The sequence below is a fragment of the Nerophis lumbriciformis genome, linkage group LG01 (assembly GCF_033978685.3).
Source record: "Nerophis lumbriciformis linkage group LG01, RoL_Nlum_v2.1, whole genome shotgun sequence".
Taxonomy (NCBI): Eukaryota; Metazoa; Chordata; class Actinopteri; order Syngnathiformes; family Syngnathidae; genus Nerophis; species Nerophis lumbriciformis.
In genome coordinates, this window is record NC_084548.2 from 10,627,851 (window position 1) to 10,652,081 (window position 24,231).

General features: G+C 39.8%; 1 protein-coding gene across 2 annotated transcripts in view; it reads left to right on the forward strand.

The window, feature by feature from the left end:
• nphp4 (nephronophthisis 4) overlaps positions 1-24,231 on the forward strand; it is a 462,240-nt gene that overhangs the window by 418,195 nt on the left and 19,814 nt on the right. The window contains exons 23-26 of one of the 2 annotated variants that reach the window (XM_061974673.1): positions 1,053-1,218; positions 1,478-1,557; positions 1,837-1,922; positions 7,301-7,472. In XM_061974673.1, coding sequence (XP_061830657.1) covers positions 1,053-1,218; positions 1,478-1,557; positions 1,837-1,922; positions 7,301-7,472 — 504 coding nt within the window. The remainder of the gene's footprint in view (positions 1-1,052; positions 1,219-1,477; positions 1,558-1,836; positions 1,923-7,300; positions 7,473-24,231) is intronic. The other variant, XM_061974681.1, reaches the window with a different exon arrangement.

A 24,231-nucleotide genomic window follows, 5' to 3' on the forward strand; every position in this document is an offset into this window, starting at 1 on the left:
CTCATGCAGGTCAGCGTGGGCCTGAAAATCTGAAACGTCTTTGCACAGCTGCTCTTTGGCAGGGATCCACGTCGGTCAGCTTGGGAGGCAAAATGTGGAAAATCACAAATTACTGTAGTTTGAACCAAGAAGTTCAGGGGGCTTCTTTGAATAAAATGTGTGGTAGACGTTGGTAGACTTGGTCATCTCTTCAAGATATAAATACCCTATTTTTCGGACTATAAGTCGCAGTTTTTTTCATAGTTTGGCCGGGGGTGCGACTTATACTCAGGAGCGACTTATGTGTGAAATTATTAACACATTAGCGTAAAATATCAAATAATATTATTTATCTCATTCACGTAAGAGACTAGACGTATAAGATTTCATGGGATTTAGCGATTAGGAGTGACAGATTGTTTGGTAAACGTATAGCATGTTCTATATGTTATAGTTATTTGAATGACTCCTACCATAATATGTTACGTTAACATACCAGGCACGTTCTCAGTTGGTTATTTATGCCTCATATAACGTACACTTATTCAGCCTATTTATTTTAAATTGCCTTTCAAATGTCTATTCTTGGTGTTGGGTTTTATCAAATAAATTTCCCCCAAAAATGCGACTTATACTCCAGTGCGACTTATATGTTTTTTTCTTCTTTATTATGCATTTTCGGCCGGTGCGACTTACACTCCGAAAAATACGGTACTTATTTTTTCTTACTAGGGACTTTCTTTGTTAGACCAATTTGCTTATCTTATGTCATGAGTACTAACATTGGAATTATACTTCTCTGTTTTTTTGTATTGTATTTTATTTTATTTTATTATGGGTTTGGTCAATATCCGAATATCGGAAATCGGCAAAAAGCCATTATCGGACATCCCTACTTGTGTGCTTACCGTCCAGCTTTGCACAAGTTAACGCGCTGAAGGATTGCTTGGATCGGCGCTTTTACCGGGGATTTTAGATGCAAGCCGATGTAATACGACACTTGTTTTATTTATTTTTTGCTGGTATCGGACCGACGGGAGCTAACTTACTTATGCAACCTTTTCTCTCCGCAGGCTTCTTTCAAAGCAGAAAACGGCGATCCAATAGCCATCTGCCAGTTAATAGTGGAGCCCACACCTCACGTTGTAGACCAGACGTTCCGGCTTTACCACCCGGAGCTCAGTTTCCTCAAAAAGTCCATCCGCTTGCCGCCATGGCACGCCCTCTCTGGCAGCACAGGTCACTGCACACATTTTCATTCTTATTGCTGAATTGATCCAAATAAAGATAAAGTACAGTACAGTAATCCCCCTGCTGATCGGGTCCGGTTAGGTGTTAATAAATTATATCATTTCTGTTCTCCATCTCATGTCTTTTATTAGCAACAAAATGTATTTTTTACATATATTTTGCAAGTGCGTTCACAAGGACACTGAAGCTTTAATCCCATTCTCCTCCTGTGCATTAATGTTCTCATGTGTCTCCCTAATGGCTTCAGCAGTTGGTGGCACAGATGCAAAGACGCACATTTCTGTACGCTGCAGTGACCCCAACATCATCTGCCAGACTGGGATGCTGGTAAGAGAACCTCGACAGTACAGTGCTTGTCTTTCTCAGCCCACACTAATGTAAGCAGGGGATTAATTACAAAGCTGATAGCTTCAGCTCCATGCTTTGTTTGGTAGGTAGAGCACTTGCAAGCGTTCTTTGTAATGAGTCGAGCACCTTTTTTTAAAGCACAAAGGGCTTCTTTTTACTTAGTATGCTAATGTGTTTTTTTTGTGCAATGTCTGCCTTCTTATTCTCTACTGGCACCCTTCTTTTTTATGTTGATCATTTTACTGTCTTTCTGGCTAGGTGCCAGGAGAGCCTCAGGATGTGTTTTTAAAAGTACCTGGCAGTCCTAGTCCCAACATCAAAATGTTCTACGTGATGGTTTTCACGTGAGTATTCCCAACACAACAGTAGTAATTGTAAATACTAAAGCACTGTACATTTATATTTACAAACATTTTTTGATTAGGGTTGTCAAAAAGTAATATGCCCCTTTTTTAAATATGTGTGTATTTTATTATATATATATATATATATAAAATATAAAATTGAGCTGTTTGGCCTTTAATCCCAGGAACACCATGTCTACCGTCAAGCATGGTGGTGGTAGTATTCAATCAATCAATCAATCAATGTTTATTTATATAGCCCTAAATCACAAGTGTCTCAAAGGGCTGCACAAGCCACAACAACATCCTCAGTACAGAGCCCACATAAGGGCAAGGAAAAACTCACCCCAGTGGGACGTCGATGTGAATGACTATGAGAAACCTTGGAGAGGACCGCATATGTGGGTAACCCACCCCCTCTAGGGGAGACCGAATGCAATGGATGTCGAGTGGGTCTGACATAATATTGTGAGAGTACAGTCCATAGTGGATCCAACATAATAGTAAGAGTCCAGTCCATAGTGGGGTCAGCAGGAAACCATCCCGAGCGGGGACGGGTCAGCAGCGCAGAGATGTTCCCAACCGATACACAGGTGAGCGGTCCACCCCGGGTCCCGACTCTGGACAGCCAGCACTTCATCCATGGCCACCGGACCTGTGTGTCTCCCCCTCCACAAGGAATAGGGGGAGCAGAGGAGAAAGGAAGAGAAACGGCAGATCAACTGGTCGAAAAAGGAGGTCTATTTAAAGGCTAGAGTATACAAATTAGTTTTAAGATGGGACTTAAATGCTTAAATGTATTATGCTCTGGGCCTGTTTTGCTGCCAATGGAACTGGTGCTTTACAGAGAGTAAATGGGACAATGAACAAGGAGGATTACCTACAAATTCTTCAGGACAACCTAAAATCATCAGCCCGGAGGTTGGGTCTTGGGTGCAGTTGGGTGTTCCAACAGGACAATGACCCCCAAACACACGTCAAAAGTGGTAAAGGAATGGCTAAATCAGGCTAGAATGAAGGTTTTAGAATGGCCTTCCCAAAGTCCTGACTTAAACGTGTGGACAATGCTGAAGAAACAAGTCCATGTCAGAAAACCAACACATTTAGCTGAACTGCGCCAATTTTGTCAAGAGGAGTGGTCAAAAATTCAACCAGAAGCTTGTGGATGGCTACCAAAAGCGCCTTATTACAGTGAAACTTGCCAAGGGACATGTAAGCAAATATTAACATTGCTGTATGTATACTTTTTTTAATACTAATCTAACTTATTTGAACAATATCCAGTGTTGTGGTATTTCAATTAACTGGAATCCAGTGTGCTGTGGGGCCCTATTGTAGTGAATCACACCTGAGACATCATAAATTAATCAAATCTTTATTGGACACGTGAAAGTAAACAATGCGACAAAGAACATTTTACAACAATCAAACTAGGGATCTAGATATCTGGTCAGGACACTCCTCACTCTTTTGCCTTCACCTTCATTGTCAATTCCTTTTTGGTGACTTGATATACTCTGGACCTAGACGTTGAGTCCATGACATACATGGCGGACAATAACTGATACAGTCTGCTTTGACAGTCCAAAAGCATTCGCCGTTTTCCGTAGTCTTCCCTCGTCGGCCATGTAATACAAAGCACACGCTACCTTGTTTATCACATCCACGGGAGCCCGCATTCTCGTTGACTCTCCTTCAACAAATGGACAAAGTTTTTCGGGAATCACATCTGACCTGGACATTCGAAAGTTCTCTTGCCGTCTGAGAAGTGTTGTATCCCAAATAGCTGCAATCGCTTTCTCTTAAGGTATTCATGTGTGATTTCCACAAGCGTTTGTGCATGTAGAAGAAGGAGAAACACAGGCATGTCTGGATGACTCGACTTCATATTTCCAGTGGTTAGCTCCGAGTTACGAAACCGCTTTATTATGAAGCTGGCTGTGGCGCGTTCTTTCTGACGTCACTTCCTGTGTGGGGTGCGGTCTTTCTGGCGTCACTTCCTCTCCAAACTCAGTTTGTAAACCATCAATGACTCCATACAAGGCTAAGAGCCGGAGATTCAAGAAATACACGGCGCACATACCCATGTAAAAAATTGTCTGAGGAGGGGAACCTTAAACGCTGGGTTAGTGTGGCTGAAACGGGGCTCGGGGGCCGCATTGGGTTAAAAAAATTTGGCCGCGGGCCGGGCTGTATATATATATATATATATATATATATATATATATATATATATATATATATATATATTAGAGATGTCCGATAATATCCGCCTGCCGATATTATCGTCCGATAAATGCGTTGAAATGTAATATCGGAAATTTTTGGTATCGGTTTTATTATTATCGGTATCGTTTTTTTTTGTTTTTTTTTGTTTTTTTTATTAAATCAACATAAAAAACACAAGATACACTTACAATTAGTGCACTAACCCAAAAAACCTTCCTCCCCCATTTACACTCATTCACACAAAAGGGTTGTTTATTTCTGTTATTAATATTCTGGTTCCTACTTTATACATCAATATATATCAATACAGTCTGCAAGGGATAACAACCAAACCTAACCCCCCCGCACCCCTCCACACCCCGAATTGTAAATAATGTAAATAATTCAATGTATACACCCTGTAATATTGTGTGATGACTGTATTATGATGATAGTATATATGATAGTATATATTTGTATCATGAATCAATTTAAGTGGACCCCGACTTAAACAAGTTGAAAAACTTATTCGGGTGTTACCATTTAGTGGTCAATTGTATGGAATATGTACTGTACTGTGCAATCTACTAATAAAAGTCTCAATCAATCAATCAATCAAAGTCCGTAAGCACACATGATTGTGCGTGCTGCTGGTCCACTAATAGTACTAACCTTTAACAGTTAATTTTACTCATTTTCATTAATTACCAGTTTCTATGTAACTGTTTTTATATTGTTTTACTTTCTTTTTTATTCAAGAACATGTTTTTAATTTATTTATCTCATTTGTTTATTTATTTTTTTTTTTTAAAAAGTACCTTAACTTCACCATACCTGGTCGTCCAAATTAGGCATAATAATGTGTTGATTCCACGACTGTATATATCGGTTGATATCGGTATCGGTTGATATCGGTATCGGTAATTAAAGAGTTGGACAATATCGTAATATCGGGTATCGGCAAAAAGCCATTATCGGACATCCCTAATATATATATATATATATATATATATATATATATATATATATATATATATATATATATATATACAGTATATATATATATATATATATATATACAGTATATATATATATATATATATATACATTGTCTTTATAATCCGTTTTGTCATTTAATATCAATTAACATTGATGTTCATCAACATTTAACATTGTCACGTTATCGATGGGAAAATTAATTTTTAGACAGTATGATTGGCCTGGGCGGCTAGGAGGCTCCGAGAGTAACAAGTGGTAGAAAATGGATTAGAAAGGAAAGATACATTTAAAAAAATAATAATAAAAAAATAAAATAAAAAAAACATTTTTTTTTTACTTGGGTATTCCCGTGGGCCGGATTTTGGATGCTGGGTGGCCGGATCCGGCCCGCGGGCCGTAGTTTGGGGACCCCTGGTTTAAGGGGTTATCCGGTTTAGTGTAGACATAGCCTTAAAGGAGAACATTATCACAATTTAAGAAGGGTTAAAACCATTAAAAATCAGTTCCCAGTGGCTTATTTTATTTTTCAAAGTTTTTTTCAAAATTTTACCCATCACGCAATATCCCTAAAAAAAGCTTCAAAGTGCCTGATTTTAACCATCGTTATATACACCCGTCCATTTTCCTGTGACGTCACACAGTGATGCCGACACAAACAAACATGGCGGATAGAACAGCAAGCTATAGCGACATTAGCTCGGATTCAGACTCGGATTTCAGCGGTTTAAGCGATTCAACAGATTCCGCATGTATTGAAACGGATGGTTGTAGTGTGGAGGCAGGTAGCAAAAACAAAATTGAAGAAGAAACTGAAGCTATTGAGCCATATCGGTTTGAACCGTATGCAAGCGAAACCGACGAAAACGACACAACAGCCAGCGACACGGGAGAAAGCGAGGACGAATTCGGCGATCGCCTTCTAACCAACGATTGGTATGTGTTTGTTTGGCATTAAAGGAAACTAACAACTATGAACTAGGTTTACAGCATATGAAATACATTTGGCAACAACATGCACTTTGAGAGTGCAGACAGCCCAATTTTCATCAATTAATATATTCTGTAGACATACCCTCATCCGCGCTCTTTTCCTGAAAGCTGATCTGTCCTGTTTTGGAGTTGATGTCAGCAGGCCAGGGAAGCTAGGGTCGATAGGGGGTTTAGCTCGCTCGTCTGCGGGAACAAACTGCCGCCATTGCTTGCCGTGCTACCGAACCGAGGTCCTTTGTCCCTGAATTGCTCACACACTCCGGCAGATTCAATGGGGGTCTGGCGGCAGATTTCTTTGACTTCATCGTTGGAAATACATCTGCTTTGAGTGTCGCAGGATATCCACACATTCTTGCCATCTCTGTCGTAGCATAGCTTTCGTCGGTAAAGTGTGCGGAACAAACGTCCAATTTCTTGCCACTTTCGCATCTTTGGGCCACTGGTGCAACTTGAATCCGTCCCTGTTCGTGTTGTTACACCCTCCGACAACACACCGACGAGGCATGATGTCTCCAAGGTACGGAAAACAGTCGAAAAAACGGAAAATAACAGAGCTGATTTGACTCGGTGTTTGAGAAAATGGCGGATTGCTTCCCGATGTGACGTCACTTTGTGACGTCATCGCTCCGATAGCGAATATTAGAAAGGTGTTTAATTCGCCAAAATTCACACATTTAGAGTTCGGAAATCGGTTAAAAAAATATATGGTCTTTTTTCTGCAACATCAAGGTATATATTGACGCTTACATAAGTCTGGTGATAATGTTCCCCTTTAATGATGTAGCACAACACCTAACGTTATGTATTGTGAGTCAACAAGCCAACATGAGGGAGACTCCTGTGTTGGCATCAAAACCCCGAAATGACTTCAGCATCTTCCAAATGTCCCTAAATGCTCTTTAAGTGCTGTAGTCATTGAGCAGTGCTGAGTATGTGACTACATCACCTCCCACTCGCAGCTCTCAGTCTCATCTCAGCCCACTGAGACCTACCTTGCCTTTGTCTCAGCAGTGGGAGGAGGAGGAGGAGGACGGCGGCGGCAGCGTTGGCTGCTCATTAAAATGCGAGTGCATACCCTCAGATCAAACCGTCCTCATCTTTGACCTCCCGCTGCTCCTCCAGTCTCTCCGGGAACACTTTATCTTACTGTAATTGTTCCCGATGTTGTTTGCTCTCTGCAGTGACGAGTGGATGGCGGCGCCCTCGCAGATCTGGCAAGTGTACGTGCATTTCATGGAGCGGGTGGACGTCAAGTGTGTCACTGGCCAACGGAGCTGCCAATCACTGGTGCTGAGGGGGAGGCAGGCCGCTCGCAAGGTCAAGTGCTTCTCGTCACGCCCCCAGGAGATTGAGGTACGGCGCCATTTAGTAAATGTAGTGCCACGAAAGTTACTTCATCAATGTCACTTGGTGCCCAGCCCAGTTTCTCATGTTTCGTACATTAAGTTATCTGCCTTTTTACTCAAGCAATTATAGCTGTGCTGTGATCCTTTTGCCTGTTATCTAAGGCCCCTTCTACACTAAGCCAGGGTAAATCCCACCCATACTTGCCAACCCTCCCGAATTTTCCGGGAGACTCCCGAAATTCAGCGCCTCTCCCGAAAACCTCCCGGGACAAATATTCTCCCGGAAATCTCCCGATTTTCAGCCGGAGCTGGAAGCCACGCCCCCTCCAGCTCCATGCGGACCTGACTGACTGACAGCCTTTTTCATGACGGGAGGACAACAGGGTGACAAGAACTAAATCATCCAGACTAGAGATAAATTGTATTATTATGTTTATCTTACCTAATAATAAATATATTAATTAATTTAAAAAAAAATTAATAAAAAATATTTTTTTACTATATTTTGCTAAAAACATCAAAATTAATTGTATTTTTATTTGTGTTTTTTCCTGACTCCTTATTACATCCAGCCATAGAATTATACATTAAAATAAACATATTTGAAATAATTGATTTTAAATTATCATAATAATTCATTTAAAATGACCATATTTAATTATTAAAATAATTGCTTGTTTATCAACAACTTTAGCATTTTATTCATTACATTTTGAAACTCTCAGAAGCCAAGTTATGTTATATTCCTTAATATTTATTTATGCAAGTTTGAAGTATCAATTATGTAAACACAGTTTTGTTTGCATATTTTCAGGATGTATATATATATATATATATATATATATATATATATATATATATATGTGTGTATGAAATACTTGACTTGGTGAATTCTAGCTGTCAATATACTCCTCCCCTCTTAACCACGCCCCCAATCACGCCCCGCCCCACCTCCGACCACGCCCCCACCCCCCACCTCCCGAAATCGGAGGTCTCAAGGTTGGCAAGTATGATCCCACCTGACCTTATCCTTGTCTACACACACACAATGGTCGTTTAAGACACCCTCCGTCCGCCGGTGCAACGCAACCTAATACGCATGCGTGGAAAATGTGCACGTCATAGTCACCTCCAGTGTTGCTTTGTGTGCAAGTTCTTAAATGCAACTTATCTGAACAATATCCAGTGTTGCGGTACACTGCAACAACTGAAATCTAAGTAAGATGAAATATCTCAAATAAGGGTGATATTTGCTTATTTGAGCAGATAATTCTTCTCACTATGCAGATTTTATGTTAGAGTGTTTTGCTTGTTTTAAGGGTTTTGGTTAGAGATGTCCGATAATGGGTTTTTTGTTGATATTCCGATATTGTCCAACTCTTAATTACCGATTCCGATATCAACCGATACCGATATATACAGTCGTGGAATTAACACCATTATTATGCCTAATTTTGTTGTGATGCCCCGCTGGATGCATTAAAGGGGAACATTATCACAATTTCAGAAGGGTTAAAACCATTAAAAATCAGTTCCCAGTGGCTTATTTTATTTTTCGAAGTTTTTTTCAAAATTTTACCCATCACGCAATATCCCTAAAAAAAAGCTTCAAAGTGCCTGATTTTAACCATCGTTATATACACCCGTCCATTTTCCTGTGACGTCACATAGTGATGCCAATAAAAACAAACATGGCGCATAGAACAGCAAGCTATAGCGACATTAGCTCGGATTCAGACTCGGATTTCAGCGGCTTAAGCGATTCAACAGATTACGCATGTATTGAAACGGATGGTTGTAGGTTGGAGGCAGGTAGCGAAAAACTAAATTGAAGAAGAAACTGAAGCTATTGAGCCATATCGGTTTGAACCGTATGCAAGCGAAACCGACGAAAACGACACGACAGCCAGCGACAAGGGAGAAAGCGAGGACGTAATAAAATAGAGCGACGTAAAAAGACACATCAGGAAGATCGCAGCAATAGAGCAACAGTGACATACTCTGGACACACAGTACCGTATTTTTCGGACGATAAGTCGCAGTTTTTTTCATACTTTGGCCGGGCTCCAGTGCGACTTATATATGTTTTTTTTCCTTCTTTATTATGCATTTTCGGCAGGTGCGACTTATACTCCGGTGCGACTTATACTCCGAAAAATACGGTAAATGCTTTTTATTGGACAGTGTAAGTTGAGTGTGTATAGCAGGTTTCCCAAATGATGTTGATGAAGATGTGCATGGACTGAAACACTATTGACATAAAGGGTATTTGATTTACTACAACAGGCGTGAATCAAACAGCTTTATGCCTGTGATTGATCATTGATGAATAATACAACTCTCAGAATTCCACTCGAGCAAGCGGTGCCCCCGTAAAATGTGGTTACAGTTTGTTGCATATTATAAATGTGCAACATGTGATATAGTGTTGCAATAAAATGGTGTTCTTCTAATCCAAACCGTGCTAAAACCTTTCTACCAAGTTCATGAGTGCATTCCTGTCAACTTTCTTTAGTACCGTACTCACTTCTTGCATTGTCTTCTTCCGCTTCTGGAAGGTTTCTGTTGGTGTGCCGGAGCCTGTAAGGATTCCAGTAGACTGTGTTTCCGTTCTTATTAAGAGAATCTTCTCTGCAAACAATGTTTTTTGGGGGGCAGATGGAGCGTATGAACCGTGAAATGCAGGAAAACTGGCATGCTTTGCTGCACTTTAATAGCAGCTGCTCATTAATAGACGGGAGCATCGCAACACTGCCAGTGTTAGTGTTGTGTCTCCCTTTTGGGTCTCTTCTCATTGAACACATTTTGCTGTAATTATCTAAAAAAATGACTGTGGCATTCCCAGATGCCAGTTACAGTAAAAAAAAAAAAAAATTCAATCCACCCAGTGTTCAGCATTCGCAACCCAACAAATTCGTAAATTATTTCAAAATATACACTTATTTGTATTATTTATATATTTCCCCATAAAATAGGGAGTATTTTACAATAGAGAAAACATATCAGTCACTCTAAGATGGTAATAATTTATAAGTACATTATACGGCATACTGCTGTACAACGTGGGGTGTCAAAACTTGTATTCATTGAGGGCCACATCGCAGTTATGGCTGTAACAGCCAATAATAGAGATGTCCGATAATATCGGCCTGCCGATATTATCGGCCGATAAATGTGTTAAAAATGTAATATCGGAAATTATCATTATTATCGGTATCGTTTTTTGTTTTTGTTTAATTAAATCAACATAACAAACACAAGATACACTTACAATTTTACAATTTTTTTGCAAATAATAATTAACTTAGAATTTCATGGCAGTAACACGTGCCAAAGTAGTTGGGAAAGGGCATGTTCACCACTGTGTTACGTGGCCTTTTCTTTTAACAACACTCAATAAACGATTGGGAACTGAGGAAACTAATTGTTGAAGCTTTGAAAGTGGAATTCTTTCCCATTCTTGTTTTATGTAGACCTTCAGTCATTCAACAGTCCGGGGTCGTCGCTGTCGTATTTTACGCTTCATAATGCGGCACACATTTTCAATGGGAGACAGGTCTGGACTGCAGGCGGACCAGGAAAGTACCCGCACTCTTTTTTTTATGAAAAACACGTGCTGAATGTGGCTTGGCTTTGTCTTGCTGAAATAAGCAGGGGGGTCCATGAAAAAGACGGCGCTTAGATGGCAGCATATGTTGTTCCAAAACCTGTATGTACCTTTCAGCATTAATGGCGCCTTCACATATGTGTAAGTTACCCATGTCTTGGGCACTAATACACCCCCATACCATCACAGATGCTGGCTTTTCAACTTTGCGTCGATAACAGTCTGGATGGTTCGCTTCCCCTTTGGTCCAGATGACACGATGTCGAATATTTCCAAAAACAATTTGAAATGTGGACTCGTCAGACCACAGAACACTTTTCCACTTTGCATCAATCCATCTTAGATGATCTCGGGCCCAGAGAAGCCGGCGGCGTTTCTGGGTGTTGTTGATAAATGGCTTTCGCTTTGCATAGTATAGCTTTAACTTGCACTTACAGATGTAGTGACAAACTGTATTTAGTGACAGTGGTTTTCTGAAGTGTTCCTGAGTCCATGTGGTGATATCCTTTAGAGATTAATGTCGGTTTTTGATACAGTGCCGCCTGAGGGATCGAAGGTCACGATCATTCAATGTTGGTTTCCGGCCATGCTGCTTACGTGGAGTGATTTCTCCAGATTCTCTGAACCTTTTGATGATATTATGGACCGTAGATGTTGAAATCCCTATATGTCTTGCAATTGCACTTTGAGAAATGTTGTTCTTAAACTGTTTGACTATTTGCTCACGCAGTTGTGGACAAAGGGGTGTACCTCGCCCCATCCTTTCTTGTGAAAGACTGAGCATTTTTTGGGAAGCTGTTTTTATACCCAATCATGGCACCCACCTGTTCCCAATTTGCCTGTTCACCTGTGGGATGTTCCAAATAAGTGTTTGATGAGCATTCCTCAACTTTATCAGTATTTATTGCCACCTTTCCCAACTTATTTGTCACGTGTTGCTGGCATCAAATTCTAAAGTTAATGATTATTTGCAAAAAAATAAATGTTTATCAGTTTGAACATCAAATATGTTGTCTTTGTAGTGCATTCAATTGAATATGGGTTGAAAATGATTTGCAAATCATTGTATTCCGTTTATATTTACATCTAACAGAATTTCCCAACTCATATGGAAACGGGGTTTGTACAACTGAATGGAATGATAACGCAGGGGATTCCGACTATTTTGGACTGGTAGTAGTCCGATCCACAGCTATCATTCTGCCACACCATACCTCAATGCTACACTCCAACGACTGTCGTTAGCTTTGACAATTAGGATTGCTCGTTTGCATTAAAACAGTTTTAAGTTTTAAGGGCGAAACCATCCTTGCCCAGGCACACCCTCCTGGTTTTGGACTTGATCTGACCAATCTAAGTCTATGAGCACGAACTGATGAAGCCTACTCGGATGAGCGGCGAAACGTCTTCCAAGACAAACCAAGCAGTCAAGTTGCGATCAACTGAACGCCCTGAGATGACAATGACCTAGATCAGTGGTCCCCAACCACCGGTCTGTGACGCATTTGCTACCGGGCCGCACAGAAACATTAATTAATTTATAAACCACCACATTTTCTCAGACTTAACTTCCGCCTGTCCCACTAAACACACCAATAAGCATGTTAATAGATGTATATTACAACTCCATTGTAGTTGTAATGGGACAATGCACATCAATGGCTATATAACATTTTAATGTGCCAGATTGTGGGCAAAGGCTAATTTACACGTAGAAAGACGGTCTGTGAAAATAATGCATACATTAAACCGGTCCCTGGTGGAAAAAAGGTTGGGGAACACTGACCTAGATGACATAGACTTGCATAGATTGTTTTACAGACCATCTTCAAGCCACTTTCTGACGGTCTCTTCAGGCTGCGCAGTTCTGTGTGCGGTCATTTTTATGTGGCTCTACTTCAACAGTGTCTTCTCCCCGTCATCTTTGTTGTAACGGTAGTTTTCCGCAACAGCGGAGGATGAATGCCCCACAAGGAAATGGGCTAAAATTGCTATGGTATGAAAAGGGGTAGGATTAAATAAGCTCTGCTTCTTCCTACTCCTTTTCGGACGTGCTGTAATTAGAGATGTCCGATAAATGCGTTAAAATGTAATATCGAAAATTATTGGTATCGGTTTTTTTTTATTATCGGTATCGTTTTTTGTTTTTTTTTGTTTTTTTAAATTAAATCAACATAAAAAAACACAAGATACACTTACAATTAGTGCACCAACCCAAAAAACCTCCCTCCCCCATTTACACTCATTCACACTCATTCACACAAAAGGGTTGTTTCTTTCTGTTATTAATATTCTGGTTCCTACATTATATATCAATATATATCAATACAGTCTGCAAGGGATACAGTCCGTAAGCACACATGATTGTGCGTGCTGCTGGTCCACTAATAGTACTAACCTTTAACAGTTAATTTTACTCATTTTCATTAATTACTAGTTTCTATGTAACTGTTTTTATATTGTTTTACTTTCTTTTTTATTCAAGAAAATGTTTTTAATGTATTTATCTTATTTTAATAATTTTTTTAAAAAGTACCTTATCTTCACCATACCTGGTTGTCCAAATTAAGCATAATGATGTGTTAATTCCACGACTGCATATATCGGTTAATATCGGTATCGGTAATTAAAGAGTTGGACAATATCGAAATATCGGATATCGGCAAAAAGCCATTATCGGACATCCCTAGCTGTAATGAAACAACTGGAAATATGTGATGCATTACATTGTATCGTATGCATGTTTGAAATAAACTGACACTGAACTGATCTCAACTGAACAACAATAGGAGAGAGGGAAAACAAATATTTTATCAGAATCAGAATAGTTTTTATTGCCATTGTTTGAGAACGGGTTCACAAACTAGGAATTTTTCTTGGTGCAATCGTGCAACATAAAACACATATAACACAGAATGGGTAATAAAAAGAGCTGTAATTGTATTCACTACAGTTTGGGCTACAATGGGGGACGCATGAAAAATGTTGGCCTTATGCAGATCCCAAATACACATCAATAGGTACAAAAAAACTGGTTTTGCATAAAATTGCGAAACAGAACAATTTGGGGTCCCTATACACACACCATAATAATACCGGTCTGTTGAAGCACAGTATGTCTGACTACTTTGTAGATTACCAAAGTCGTACTAAAACATTTTGACAATTTTTTTAACGTTGTGTGTTGTTCTATATTCTCACTGAACATCAACGTTTTGGTGTTGCTTGCTTACGGGTACTTGCTAGCGTGATTTATTGAACCGGTGTCAACCATGTCCCACATAAAATTGCTTGGAGGTTGGTAAGAACAACCAGAATTAATACGGAATTAATACAGAAGACAAAATGAATACCTTCCCCCTTCTACATCCCCCTCCCCGGATTGTAAATAATCAAATGTAGATACTTGTTCTTATGCTTTCTGAACTCACTATGTTCACTGCTCGCTGTACATATCCTACCAAGTCAGACCTACACTGTTTCAATGTCCATTTCTCAGATGAGGCAATTGTTGATGACTGAAGTGCTGATATCAACCAAACCTAACCCCCCCGTCCCAACCCTCTCCACATCCCACCCCCCGGATTGTAAATAATGTAAATAATGTATATACTCTGATGATTAACTTGTGTGATGACTCTATTATGCTGATAGTATATTTTTGTACCATGAATCATACTTGCCAACCCTCCCGGATTTTCCGGGAGACTCCCGAAATTCAGCGCCTCTCCCGAAAACCTCCCGGGACAAATTTTCTCCCGAAAATCTACCGAAATTCAGGCGGAGCTGGAGGCCCTGCCCCCTCCAGCTCCAATATAAACAGCGGGCCTGCCCAATAACGTTATAATTGTAGAATGATTGAGAGGAAGTTCTTGGTTTCTTATGTGGGTTTATTGTTAGGCAGTTTCATTAACGTCCTCCCAGCGCGGTAACAACACACAACAACAGCAGTCACATTTTCATCTACCGTAAAGCAGTTCGTCTGCCGTAAACAGCAATGTTGTGACACTCTTAAACAGGGCAATACTGCCATCTACTGTACATGCATATGTGACAATAACATCTAGGGCTTTTAGAGAGTGCAGTGCACAACTGCGCACACAACAAGGAGACGAAGCAGAAGAACGAGGAAGATACAGCCATGGCGACGCCGACGACGAGTAAGATGAAGAAATACGCTTGTAAGTTCCAAGCCGCAGCTGTGATTGGAACTGGATAGCCTCCGGGAAGAAGTAGTGGACTACCAAGGGCTTGGCAGGGAAGATCTTCCTCTGGAAGCAAAGATTGACCGGTTTTGGGCCATGCTAGGGAGAGATGGAAGATTCCAGACTCTAGTGCATTTGATGAAAGCACTTTTGTGCGTGCCACACAGCAATGCATCATCAGAGAGGATGTTAGAAAAATGGTTAAAAAAATAGTGACAGAGAATAGAACAAGGATGGACAATTCAACCCTTAACTCAACAATGAGTAGATGAGTGTTATGTGTGTGTATATGTGTAAATAAATGAACACTGAAATTCAAATATTTATGTTATATATATATATTTATATATAAAATAAATATATATATATATATATATATATATATATATATATATATATATATATATATATATATATATATATAGCTAGAATTCACTGAAAGTCAAGTATTTCTTATATATATATATATAAAGTTAAAAGTTAAAGTTAAAGTACCAATGATTGTCACACACACTAGGTGTGGCGAGATTATTCTTTGCATTTGACCCATCACCCTTGATCACCCCCTGGGAGGTGAGGGGAGCAGTGGGCAGCAGCGGTGGCCGCGCCCGGGAATCATTTTTGGTGATTTAACCCCCAATTCCAACCCTTGATGCTGAGTGCCAAGCAGGGAGGTAATGGGTCCCATTTTTATAGTCTTTGGTATGACTCGGCCGGGATTTGAACTCACAACCTACCGATCTCAGGGCGGACACTCTAACCACTAGGCCACTGAGTAGATATATATATATATATATATATATATATATATATATATATATATATATATATATATATATATATATATATATATATATATATATATATATATATATATATATATATATATAAGAAATACTTGACTTGGTGAATTCTAGCTGTAAATATACTCCTCCCCTCTTAACCACGCCCCCACCTCCCGAAATCGGAGGTCTCAAGGTTGGCAAGTATGCATGAATTGATTTACGTGGACCCCGACTTAAACAAGTTGAAAAAATGTATTCGGGTGCTACCATTTAGTGGTCAATTGTACGGAATATGTACTGTACTGTGCAATCTACTAATAAAAGATTCAATCAATCAATCAAAACGTACACTACGCGCACCGGGTTACAAGGTGCACTGTCGATTTTTGAGAAAATGAAAAGATTTTAAGTGCGCCTCGATGTTCGAAAAATACCGTACTGGTTTCAGGCAAGTCTATTCCTTTCAGAAAATGATGTACAGTACATCTCAGAGTTTGATTGATTGATTGAGACTTTTATTAGTAGGTTGCACAGTGAAGTACATATTCCGTACAATTGACCACTAAATGGTAAAACCCGAATAAGTTTTTCAACTTGTTTAAGTCGGGGTCCACTTAATTCATGATACAGATATATACTATAATATATACTATCATCATAATACAGTCTTTGCACAAGATAATCATCAGGGTGTATACATTGAATTATTTACATTATTTACAATTCGGGGTGTGGAGGGGGGGGGGGGGGGGGGGGGCAGGTTTGGTTCTTATCATCAGTCATCAACAATTGGGAACAGAGAAATGGATATGGAAACAGTGTAGGTCTGACTTGGTAGGATATGTACAGCAAGTAGTGGACATAGCGAGAGAGATCAGAAGGTATAAGAAAAATATCTGCATTTGATTGTTTACATTTGATTATTAACAACAATCCGGGGAGAGTGTTAGTTTAGGGTTGTAGCTGCCTGGAGGTGAACTTTTATTGCGGTTTTGAAGGAGGATAGAGATGCCCTTTCTTTTATACCTGTTGGGAGCGCATTCCACATTGATGTGGCATAGAAAGAGAATGAGTTAAGACCTTTGTTAGATCGGAATTTGGGTTTAACGTGGTTAGTAGAGCTCCCCCTGGTGTTGTGGTTATGGCGGTCATTTACGTTAAGGAAGTAGTTTGACATGTACTTCGGTATCAGGGAGGTGTAGCGGATTATATAGACTAGGCTCAGTGCAAGTTGTTTTACTCTGTCCTCCACCCTGAGCCAGCCCACTTTGGAGAAGTGGGTAGGAGTGAGGTGGGATCTGGGGTGGAGGTCTAGAAGTAATCTGACTAGCTTGTTCTGGGATGTTTGGAGTCTAGATTTGAGGGTTTTGGAGGTGCTAGGGTACCAGGAGGTGCATGCGTAATCGAAAAAGGGTTGAACGAGAGTTCCCGCCAGAATCTTCATGGTGCTTTTGTTGACCAGAGAGGAGATTCTATAGAGAAATTTCGTTCGACAGAGGGGGGTTGGGAACTATGCAGGAAACAAAGGAACATGATAGTTAGCAATAAAATGCAATAAGTTATTATCATGAACCTACAAATGAGCTCAGACAAAATACAACGTATGTTTCATGCATGCGTACAATCGGATTGACCTGATTTTTTTTTTTGGTAACAAAGAGGGTTTGACAATGATTGTCCCTCAGAGCCCCGACAAAAGGGGATTGCTTATTAACGTAAAGTGCCATGGCTGACTGTTACCAGGGGTGCATACAGTAGCAATACAGGGCCTGTTTTCCTTGAAGAAATAGAATACAGGCTGGAAAGAAAAGGAAAAAGTGACAGATGTATTTTTAAAAGATTCCAGAGTCTGCATCACGGCGTCTGCTTTGATGTGACTCTCGGCAGGTTGAGTCGCTGTGGAACGCGTCGGAGGAGTCTTATAAAACAGGATGAAGCTCACCGCCAGAGAATAGTTTTGCTTTTCTCAACAGATTTGAACGGAAAAACGAGTGCTATGCAATAATTCTCATCTTAAATATGCTACTGTCTCTGTTATATTTCTCTCGGTGATTACTCACACTTCTCACTCACTGTCCTCCTTTTCACCCACTCCTTAATTTGCCTGATTTTGACATCTGTCAACAGGGTTATCTTTTAATGATTGTGGGTTTATTTTTGTTCTAACCTGGACTTTTTCTTAAAGGAATTGTTGCTATTAATACAATGATATTTTCATCAAATCATACTTGCCAACCTTGAAACCTCCGATTTTGGGAGGTGGGGGTGGGGGGGGCGTGGTTAAGAGGGGAGGAGTATATTGACAGCTAGAATTCACCAAGTCAAGTATTTAATACATATATATATATATATATATATATATATATATATATATATATATAATATATATATATATATATATATATATATATATATATATATATATATATATATATATATATATATATATCCTGAAAATATGCAAACAAAACTGTGTTTAGATAATTGATACTTCAAACTTGCATAAATAAATATTAAGGAATATAACATAACTTGGCTTCTGAGAGCTTCAAAATATAATGAATATTGCTAAAGTTGTTGATAAACAAGCAATTATTTTTATAATTAAATATGGTCATTTTAAATGAATTATTATGATAATTTAAAATTAATTATTTCAAATATGTTTATTTTAATGTATAATTCTATGGCTGGATGTAATAAGGAGTCAGAAAAAATACAAATAAAAATACAATTAATTTTGATGTTTTTAGCAAAATATAGTAAAAATGTATTTAGTTTTTTTTTTAAAAATTAATAAATATATTTATTTTTAGGTAAGATAAACATAATAATACAATTTGTCTCTAGTCTGGATGATTTAGTTCTTGTCACCCTGTTGTCCTCCCGTCGTGAAAAAAGGCTGTCTTCACTCAGGTCCTCATGGAGCTGGAGGGGGCGTGGCCTCCAGCTCCGGCTGAAAATCGGGAGATTTTCGGGAGAATATTTGTCCCAGGAGGTTTTCGGGAGAGGCGCTGAATTTCGGGAGTCTCCCGGAAAATTCGGGAGGGTTGGCAAGTATGCATCAAATATACACTATTTATGACTTAATGAAAAATGCTAAATATTATTATCTTTTATTAGATGTTTTTAATGTATTGCTCTCATAAAAATAAATACTAAATATATGCAGTAAAACAATTTCATCCATAGCTAATCCATAAAACAACAATTTAATTTGGACATTCTCATTTAACATGTACAAATGTTTATATACAGTAGGGAAGGGATTCATATTCCCCCATTCCTGGGGGATCTCCAGTGAGAACAAGAGGGGGGGTTAATCATTTTGCAATGCAGTCTGTTGAAAATGATGGAAAGTGCCACTCTACATAGCGACTGTTCAGTTCAGTTCAGTTTCCGTTTATTTCCAACATGCATACGATACAATGTAATTAATCCCATATTTCCAGTTGTTTCATTACAGCGCGTCCGAAAAGGAGTAGGAAGAAGCAGAGCTTATTTAATTCTACCCCTTTTCATACCATAGCAATTTTATCCCATTTCCTTGTTCTGATACTGTGGTCAAAGTTGTAACTGTCCCAAAAACATGTTAATATATTCAACACTCTACTGCCATGTGGTGGCTGAAGTGGATAGTGCAGCCCCCCCAATTCGTCATGTTTCATGTGTCAGGCAAACCGTGACCGATGGGGCCATATTAATCCCCCTCCCATTGTACCCCTGTCAAATTTGAACTGAAATTCAAACAAACCACAAGAGAGCAAAAAGACAATGTAATGAGAAAAAGCTTAAATTCTCATAATAATAGCAAATAAAATCATACTTGCCAACCCTCCCGGATTTTCCGGGAGACTCCCGAAATTCAGCGCCTCTCCCGAAAACCTCCAGGGACAAATTTTCTCCCGAAAATCTCCCGGAATTCAGGCGGACCCGAGTGACGTGTCGACATCCTGTTTTCACGTCCGCTTTCCTACAATATAAACAGCGTGCCTGCCCAATCACGTTATAACTGTAGAATGATCATGGGCGAGTTCTTGGTTTCTTATGTGGGTTTATTGTTAGGCAGTTTCATTAACGTCCTCCCAGCACGGTAACAACACACAACAACAGCAGTCACGTTTTCGTCTACCGTAAAGCAGTTTGTCTGCCGTAAACAGCAATGTTGTGACACTCTTAAACAGGAAAATACTGCCTTTTACTGTGCATGCATATATGACAATAACATCTACAGCTTTTAGAGAGTGCAGTGCACAACTGTGCACACAACAAGGAGACAAAGCAGAATGCATCATCAGAGAGGGTGTTCAGCATGGTTAGAAAAATAGTGACAGAGAATAGAACAAGGATGGACAATTCAACCCTTAACTTAACAATCAGTAGATGAGTGTTATGTGTGTGTATATGTGTAAATAAATGAAGACTGAAATCCAAGTATTTCTCTTATTTATATATATATATAATAAAATAAAAAATAAAAAAAAAAAAAAAAAAATATATATATATATATATATATATATATAAAACTAGAATTCACTGAAAGTCAAGTATTTCTTATATATATACATGTATATGTATATATATATATATATATATATACAGTGGGGCAAAAAAGTATTTAGTCAGCCACCAATTGTGCAAGTTCTCCCACTTAAAATGATGACAGAGGTCTGTAATTTTCATCATAGGTACACTTCAACTATGAAAGACAGATTGTGAAAAAAAAATCCAAGAATTCACATTGTAGGAATTTTAAAGAATTTATTTGTAAATTATGGTGGAAAATAAGTATTTGGTCAATAACAAAAATTCAACTCAATACCTTGTAATATAACCTTTGTTGGCAATAACAGAGGTCAAACGATTACTATAGGTCTTTACCAGGTTTGCACACACAGTAGCTGGTATTTTGGCCCATTCCTCCATGCAGATCTTCTCGAGAGCAGTGATGTTTTGGGGCTGTCGCCGAGCAACACGGACTTTCAACTCCCTCCACAGATTTTCTATGGGGTTGAGGTCTGGAGACTGGCTAGGCCACTCCAGGACTTTCAAATGCTTCTTACGGAGCCACTCCTTCGTTGCCCGGGCGGTGTGTTTGGGATCATAGTCATGCTGGAAGACTCTGCCATGTCCATCCATCCATCCATCTTCTTCCGCTTATCCGAGGTCGGGTCGCGGGGGCAGCAGCTTAAGCAGGGAAGCCCAGACTTCCCTCTCCCCAGCCACTTCGTCCAGCTCCTCCCGGGGGATCCCGAGGCGTTCCCAGGCCAGCCGGGAGACATAGTCTTCCCAGCGTGTCCTGGGTCTTCCCCGTGGCCTCCTACCGGTCGGACGTGCCCTAAACACCTCCCGAGGGAGGCGATCGGGTGGCATCTTGACCAGATGCCCGAACCACCTCATCTGGCTCCTCTCGATGTGGAGGAGCAGCGGCTTTACTTTGAGCTCCCCCGGATGGCAGAGCTTCTCACCCTATCTCTAAGGGAGAGCCCCGCCACCCGGCGGAGGAAACTCATTTCGGCCGCTTGTACCCGTGATCTTGTCCTTTCGGTCATGACCCAAAGCTCATGACCATAGGTGAGGATGGGAACGTAGATCGACCGGTAAATCGCGAGCTTTGCCTTCCGGCTCAGCTCCTTCTTCACCACAACGGATCGATACAGCGTCCGCATTACTGAAGACGCCGCACCGATCCGCCTGTCGATCTCACGATCCACTCTTCCCTCACTCGTGAACAAGACTCTGCCATGTTTCATCTTCAAAGCTCTCACTGATGGAAGGAGGTTTTGGCTCAAAATCTCACGATACATGGCCCCATTCATTCTTTCCTTAACACAGATCAGTCGGCCTGTCCCTTTAGAAGAAAAACAGCCCCAAAGCATGATGTTTCCACCCCATGCTTCACGGTAGGTATGGTGTTCTTGGGATGCAACTCAGTATTCTTCTTCCTCCAAACACGACGAGTTGAGTTTATACCAAAAAGTTCTATTTTGGTTTCATCTGACCACATGACATTCTCCCAATCCTCTGCTGTATCATCCATGTGCTCTCTGGCAAACTTCAGAAGGGCCTGGACATGCACTGGCTTAAGCAGGGGGACACGTCTGGCACTGCAGGATTTGATTCCCTGTCGGCGTAGTGTGTTACTGATGGTAACCTTTGTTACTTTGGTCCCAGCTCTCTGCAGGTCATTCACCAGGTCCCCTGTGTAGTTCTGGGATTTTTGCTCACCGTTCTCATGATCATTTTGACCCCACGGGATGAGATCTTGCGTGGAGCCCCAGATCGAGGGAGATTATCAGTGGTCTTGTATGTCTTCCATTTTCTGATAATTGCTCCCACAGTTGATTTTTTCACACCAAGCTGCTTGCCTATTGTAGAAATACTCTTCACAGTCTGGTGCAGGTCTACAATTCTTTTCCTTGTGTCCTTTGACAGCTCTTTGGTCTTGGCCATAGTGGAGTTTGGAGTCTGACTGTTTGAGGCTGTGGACAGGTGTCTTTTATACAGATAACGAGTTCAAACAGGTGCCATTATAACAGGTAACGAGTGGAGGACAGAAGAGCTTCTTAAAGAAGAAGTTACAGGTCTGTGAGAGCCAGAGATCTTCCTTGTTTGAAGTGACCAAATACTTATTTTCCACCATAATTTACAAATCAATTCTTTAAAATTCCTACAATGTCAATTCCTGGATTTTTTTTTTCACATTCTGTCTCTCACAGTTGAAGTGTACCTATGATGAAAATTACAGACCTCTGTCATCATTTTAAGTGGGAGAACTTGCACAATTGGTGGCTGACTAAATACTTTTTTGCCCCACTGTATATATGAAATACTTGACTTGGTGAATTCTAGCTGTAAATATACTCCTCCCCTCTTAACCACGCCCCCAACCACGCCCCCCCCCCAACCACAACCCCCCGGCCCCACCCCCACCTCCCAAAATCGGAGGTCTCAAGGTTGGCAAGAATGAATAAATATGCTTTGTCACCTGTAACGCAAAGCTTTGTCTTTTTTTCCTCTTTTTTTTGACAAAATAAAAAAATATCCCGCATGCTTTGGCTTTTTAGTATGCTGCTCTTGGTGGAAAAAGTTTGAGAAAAACAAAAAAACAACAGGAAACATGTAAGAAAATAAGAGCAGAAAGACAATGTCATGAGAAAAAGCTAATATGTACAGTATATACCGTATTTTTCGGACTATAAGTCGCAGTTTTTTTCATAGTGTGACTTATATATGTTTTTTTCCTTTTTTATTATTTATTTTCGGCAGGTGTGACTTATACTCCGGTGCGACTTAAACCCCGACAAATACGGTACTTATATGATACACGTTGTCACCCATGACACAAAGTTTAGTATTTTTAAATCAGGGGTGTCAAACTCATTTTAGCTCAGGGGCCACATGGAGTAAAATCTGTGCCCACACGGGCCGGACTATTAAAATCGTGGCATTAAAACTAAAAAATAAAGACAACTTCAGATTGTGATCTTTGTCTTACTTTGGCCAAAAATAGAACAAACACATATTTTTATATTACAATAAAAATATAGAAAAAAATACTGGCAGCTGTAAAGTTTAGATCCATGAATGAAAGAAAAAAGTGAATGAATGTTTATAACTGAATACATTTACATATACAGTACATAAACATTTGTTTTCTTTTGTATCATTTTTTAAAATGAATTAATCACGTTTATGACAACCTTTTTCCAAAACACAATATAGAATGTGAGATATAACAGGGTAATGCATACATTTATCATTTGTTTTCAAAATGCTTACAAAAAAGTAGTACCACAAAAATTTACTGTAGGACCCCATTTGTATGACTTGATGGGGTCCCTGGGACCCCATTTTGAAAATTCCTAGCGCCAACACTGATGGAGTATTGGTGCGTGCACAACAGCAGCAGGCGGCTGTGGCCTGCGGGCCGGTTCTAATACTAATCAAATATCATCCCAGGGGCCATAGATCATTAATTCGTGGGCCGGATCTGGCCTGCGGGCCTTGACTTTGACACCCCTGTTTTAAAGCTTTTCCCCCCCTTTTTTTAATTTTTTTTTACAAAATAATAAATATCAAAATGTCCCCGGCATCTTTTTAATTTTTAATTTGCAACCTTTTGTGGTAAAAGTTTGGACACCATTCCATTTGTCAGATATATATTAC